At 44.7% G+C, this 6000-nt stretch overlaps 1 protein-coding gene across 1 annotated transcript in view; it reads left to right on the top strand.

The window, feature by feature from the left end:
* The first annotated feature begins 1011 nt into the window (after positions 1 to 1011).
* The window catches only part of PIK3CG (phosphatidylinositol-4,5-bisphosphate 3-kinase catalytic subunit gamma), a 29114-nt gene continuing 24125 nt past the window's right edge, over positions 1012 to 6000 (top strand). Inside the window, exons 1-2 of the mRNA XM_063100830.1 lie at positions 1012 to 3006; positions 5920 to 5985. Coding sequence (XP_062956900.1) covers positions 1012 to 3006; positions 5920 to 5985 — 2061 coding nt within the window. The remainder of the gene's footprint in view (positions 3007 to 5919; positions 5986 to 6000) is intronic.

The following is a 6000-nucleotide window of genomic DNA, read 5'->3' as shown; positions in this document are numbered from 1 at the left end:
GTCCAGAAATCCCGCCTTCCATCCTGTGGCTCCCCCACTATCTAAAGCAGAGGCAGAACAAATGCACTGGTACAATGTTCCTATTAGGAGAGCACAGCCTTGGGTGACTCCTCTAAGACATTGCCCTAATACAGCAATGACAGCTAGAATGTTTACACATTTCATGATTCAAAATTTTATATATCTGCAAATGGTCTTGATTGCAACTTTACCAATCCTGATACTTTTGAGTTTTATGAATGAAATGACTAGCTCTCCTAATTAGAAAGGAAAAAAAAAAAAAAAATGAAACGAAGAAAGAAAGGCAGGAAGTTGACTGGGGAGTAGATCCTGGGTCCAGACAGTTTGAAAATAGAGAACATGAAGCCAGGTTGGGTAAGGCGTCTAGGTTCCAAGAAGTGTGAGACTGAACAAAAAGGAAGTAAGTTAAAGGCCTGTTTTCCACATGAGGTGTTTCACATCTCACGTTTCATCTTGGCAGCTAGGACTCCATCCTGACCTGTATTATTTTACCTATGTTTTTCGGTATGCTTAAGAACAATTACCTTTTGAGCCATTATAATAGTCAGGCACTGTGCTACCTGAGTGGTTGACATATCTCTTTAAAAAAAAAAAATTCAAAGATATACAAAGGTAGAGGGAATGATCAATAAACTCCCATATATATACCCATCACCCATACTGAACAGTTTATTACTTTATTCAACTCTCAGCTCCGTTCTCTGAGGTATTACTAATCCACTTGAGAGATGGGAAACAGGCTCAGAACTCATTTAGGTAGCCCAAGTCACCCGGAGAGTAAGTGACGGGGCCCAGATTCGTGGGCCCCAACTGCGAACCGAAGCCCACGCTCTTCAGGGCTGTGCTGCCTCCAGCTTGAAGCACTTGGTTCTTCCGCGTCCTGGTGCGCACGTCAATCTTCTCTTCTGCCATCTCGCGGGAAACTGCAAAGGGAAAGTGCCTTTCTTGTGACAAAGCCCTCTGTTCCCCCGCTCCCAGGTCGCCTAGGGCATGGAGCTGGAGAGCTATGAACAGCCCGTGGTTCTGAGAGAAGACAACCGCCGCCGGCGCCGGAGGATGAAGCCGCGCAGCGCCGCGGCCAGCCTGTCCTCCATGGAGCTCATCCCCATCGAGTTCGTGCTGCCCACCAGCCAGCGCAACAGCAAGACCCCCGAAACGGCGCTGCTGCACGTGGCGGGCCACGGCAACGTGGAGCAGATGAGGACGCAGGTGTGGCTGCGTGCGCTGGAGACCAGTGTGGCCGCCGACTTCTACCAGCGGCTCGCCCCGGACCACTTCCTCCTGCTCTACCAGAAGAAGGGGCAGTGGTACGAGATCTACGACAAGTACCAGGTGGTGCAGACCCTGGACTGCCTGCGCTACTGGAAGGTGCTGCACAGGAGCCCGGGCCAGATCCACGTGGTGCAGCGGCGCGCGCCCTCCGAGGAGACGCTGGCCTTCCAGCGACAGCTCACGGCCCTGATCGGCTACGACGTCACCGACGTCAGCAACGTGCACGACGACGAGCTCGAGTTCACGCGCCGCCGCCTCGTCACCCCGCGCATGGCCGAGGTGGCCGGCCGCGACCCCCAGCTCTACGCCATGCACCCCTGGGTGACTTCCAAGCCCCTGCCGGAGTACCTGCGGAAGAAGATTACCAACAACTGCGTCTTCATCGTCATCCACCGCAGCACCACCAGCCACACCGTCAAGGTCTCCGCCGATGACACCCCCAGCACCATCCTCCAGAGCTTCTTCACCAAGATGGCCAAGAAGAAGTCTCTGATGGATATCCCCGAAAGCCAAAACGAACAGGACTTCGTGCTGCGCGTCTGTGGCCGGGATGAGTACCTGGTGGGTGAGACACCCATCAGAAACTTCCAGTGGGTGCGGCACTGCCTCAAGAATGGAGAAGAGATTCACCTGGTGCTTGACACGGCTCCGGACCCTGCCCTGGACGAGGTGAGGAAAGAGGAGTGGCCGCTGGTGGATGACTGCACAGGAGTCACCGGCTACCACGAGCAGCTGACCATCCACGGCAAGGACCATGAGAGTGTGTTCACCGTGTCCCTGTGGGACTGTGACCGGAAGTTCAGGGTCAAGATCAGGGGCATTGATATCCCTGTCCTGCCCCGAAACACTGACCTCACTGTTTTTGTAGAGGCAAACATCCAGCATGGGCAGCAAGTCCTTTGCCAAAGGAGAACCAGCCCCAAACCCTTCACAGAGGAAGTGCTCTGGAATGTGTGGCTTGAGTTCGGTATCAAAATCAAAGACTTGCCCAAAGGGGCTCTGCTGAACCTCCAGATCTACTGCGGCAAAGCCCCAGCACTGTCCGGCAAGGCCTCTGCAGAGACTCCCAGTTCAGAGTCCAGAGGCAAAGCTCAGCTTCTCTATTATGTCAACCTGCTGCTGATTGACCACCGGTACCTCTTGCGCCACGGGGAATACGTGCTGCACATGTGGCAGATATCCGCGAAGGGCGAAGACCAAGGGAGCTTCAATGCTGACAAACTCACTTCTGCAACCAACCCAGACAAGGAAAATTCAATGTCCATCTCCATTCTTCTGGACAACTACTGCCACCCGATAGCCCTGCCTAAGCATCAGTCCACCCCTGACCCTGAAGGGGACCGGGTTCGAGCTGAAATGCCCAACCAGCTTCGCAAACAACTGGAGGCAATCATAGCCACTGATCCACTTAACCCTCTCACAGCAGAGGACAAAGAATTGCTCTGGCATTTTAGATATGAAAGCCTTAAGCATCCAAAAGCATATCCTAAGCTATTGAGCTCAGTGAAATGGGGACAGCAAGAGATTGTGGCCAAAACATACCAATTGTTAGCCAGAAGGGAGGTCTGGGATCAAAGTGCTTTGGACGTTGGGTTGACAATGCAACTCCTGGACTGTAACTTTTCAGATGAAAATGTAAGAGCCATTGCAGTTCAGAAGCTGGAGAGCTTGGAGGACGATGATGTTCTGCATTACCTTCTACAGCTGGTCCAGGTAGGTGATGTTGGAGTTATCAACAGAATCTTCCTCTCCAGGAATTTATTTGCATGTGTACAGGCACCCCATTCAGTTGTCATCAGGTGACCTTTGTGCAGAGCTTCATGATCAATCAAGGTAAATCTGATGAAGCCACCTTAAAAAGTAGTAAACCGTTCCATTGACATGTTTACTGGCTTTGAGGCTTTGCTGAGAAGCATTTTAAAGACATTTGTATTTTGCTTTTTAGGAGAATTGGCCCTGTGGGAATACTTTGTTCTCATTTACTATGTTAATGATAGATATTAGTGATTATGTTAATAATAGACTTATTGAAGCCTTCCTTATACCAAGGCTCCAAGTGATTTACATGCTTTTCATGTATTACCTCATTTAACTCTCCCAGCAACTAGGACGAAAGTAAATTAGCATTTGCATTTTATTCATAAGAAAACCGAAGCACAAAGAGGCTAAGTGATGTGCCCAATACTTTGAAAGAAGTAAACCAGACATCAAACCTAGGAGGTCTGCTCCAGGCTCTGCTCTTTCCACTGCATCCCAGTATCCTGCATCAATTTGGTGTCAGGATAGTGTGAACCAGAGAGAAAAAGTCTTACTCTCTGCCCATGCTTATTACAATTCATAAAATAACATCTCATATCTGGGTAGAATTTTGACAGTTCCTCTACTTAGACAGGAACAGGACTGTATTTCTGCTCCACTTCTCATGACATTCCCTGGGGTTCCAAGTGGCTAAGTAATTTGCCTAAGGTTTTGCTGATTTGCAGGAAGTTAAAGAAAGGAGGAACAATTCCCCTACTGACTATAGCAGTTCTCAAATTATATTGTACTGCTTGACAAGGAAAAGGAAGTAAAGGAATTGGAATAGAAGTGCTATTTTAGAGCACAGACCTGCTCATTAATTCAACAATAAGTACTGAAAAGACTGCCATTAAATGAATATACACACAAACAAATATTTAATAACAAATTGTGACAAATGCTTTGGGGAAAAACTACAGAGTATCATGAGAAAACAGGAGTCCAGGAGACACTAAATTTAGATTGACAGCATCAGGGAGAGTTCTGAATAGGTGATGTTTGTCCTGAGATCTTTAGGATTAGTCAGTCTAAATTTTAGACTAAACCGTCTAATCACTATCTGTATTTATAAGAAGTCGCTGGAGTTTTCTGATAAGCATTTTGAGTTTTGTCAACTTTAACTCTGAAACATTACATTTGGCCTTTGTTTTCATCTATTAAATATATCCAATTTTTTTCTACCCTCTAGTTCAGATACTAGCATAGCACTAAAGAATTTTAGAATAATTAAAGGATCTTCAATTTTCTAGCTCTCCATAACAAAAACAACATAGAACAAATTTGCTCCAGCTCTGTTCCAAGTCCCAAAGCTACCAGGAATTGTTTTTCATTATCAGTTTCATAAGTAAACTTTACAGAATTGTAAAAGGAATAATGTTCTTCTTGGAAATGTTTTTAAATGAAAGAGGCCAATAAATAATATTAACATTGAATTTGTGGTCTTAAATTTGAAGAAGAGTAGTCATTTATAAAACTATTTGAGACATTTTCAGATATGGCCAAATGACTCATCCCTGATTAAAATGGTCTCTTAGTTGAGATCTGCATTGTATTTACGGAAGTGAAACACAACGAAGGTCAGAAAGAGTCACGTTCAGGTTAGAAACTTAAAACATTTCTAAAGTGAGTGCTGGTGACTAAATAACCACATTCTCAGAATTAAGGCCCTGGATGCAGCTAAAATGATACTTTGACCACACCCATGAAAGCATTTTTGAAAGCATTGGTATAATTGAAACATTATGAAGTCAGTATTGATCATTTCCAAACTGAAAAGGCAGAGTAAGAATTGTAAATCATACCAAGAAGCCCCCAGGCCATAAAATATAAACTAGAAAGGGAATTTCTCCCATTCCTTGGGAAAAAAGGATAGACCAGTTCTATTTATAAAGGGAATACTGTACTCTGAGATGCTTAATTTTGAGCCTCTCTTCATGTGTACACATGACATCTACCCTTCAAATTTTATAATGCATTTATAATAATCTAACAGTACTTATTATTCGTGCTGCTTTTAAAATTATGAACTATTTCAAACTTATAGAAAAGTGTAGAGAATAATGTAACACATATCCATGCATCCACCAAGATTTAATTATGTTTTTCATTTTATTGGTTCTTTTTCTTCAGTAGTAGAGCTATCACCTAAGTCAGTATTCTTTACATTCACCAAATGATACAAAAACTACTAAGCACTAAAAATGAAAATCAAGTTTTTCCTGAGAAAGCAAATAAAATCAGGGATTCTGAGACAAAAAGCTCTGTATACACCACCACGTGGCAGCGGGTAGTGATTGCTCTGTGTGGATTGATCTAGGTCTGCTGCTTACTTGCAGTAAGAACCTGTGTGGCAGTTTAGTGAGATACCAGATAGGTCGACACAGGGTTTTTAGGATCATCACATTTAACAAATATTTTTCTCCTTACATGTACCAGATCTCCACCTTCCATTCTTTCTAACAACCTCTCTTACCTTCCACTGTAGATTTGTTATAGCCATCTCCCTCTTTCCCCTCTGTCCTTCTAATAAAGTGAGTAGGCCTTTAATTGGAGCAAATGCCCTCATCTCTTCACCTGTGAAGTTATGAAAAACCCATGACTGTAAGTTGAGAGTTCTGGCGTCTAACCTAGTGCTGTTATCGGCTGCTCCATGACTGTATGAAAGTGGTTCACTCTGTTCCTAAGTATCCTCTAAAAGAAAGGACTGAACTTAAGTGCCTAGCCATAAAGACCCACTAAAGCAGAGCAGCAGTTTTTCCTCTATTTCCTTTTCCCTGATTCACCAACATACAATGCAAGCCTACAGATGCCAATGTGTTCTTCCTTTAGGCTGTGAAGTTTGAACCATACCATGACAGTGCCCTTGCCAGATTTCTGCTGAAGCGTGGTTTAAGAGTAAGTATGTCCACT

The sequence above is a fragment of the Cynocephalus volans genome, chromosome 6 (genome assembly GCF_027409185.1).
Source record: "Cynocephalus volans isolate mCynVol1 chromosome 6, mCynVol1.pri, whole genome shotgun sequence".
Lineage (NCBI taxonomy): Eukaryota > Metazoa > Chordata > Mammalia > Dermoptera > Cynocephalidae > Cynocephalus > Cynocephalus volans.
The sequence above is the reverse complement of the archived record's forward strand: the minus strand, read 5'-3'. Positions and strand labels throughout refer to the sequence as shown.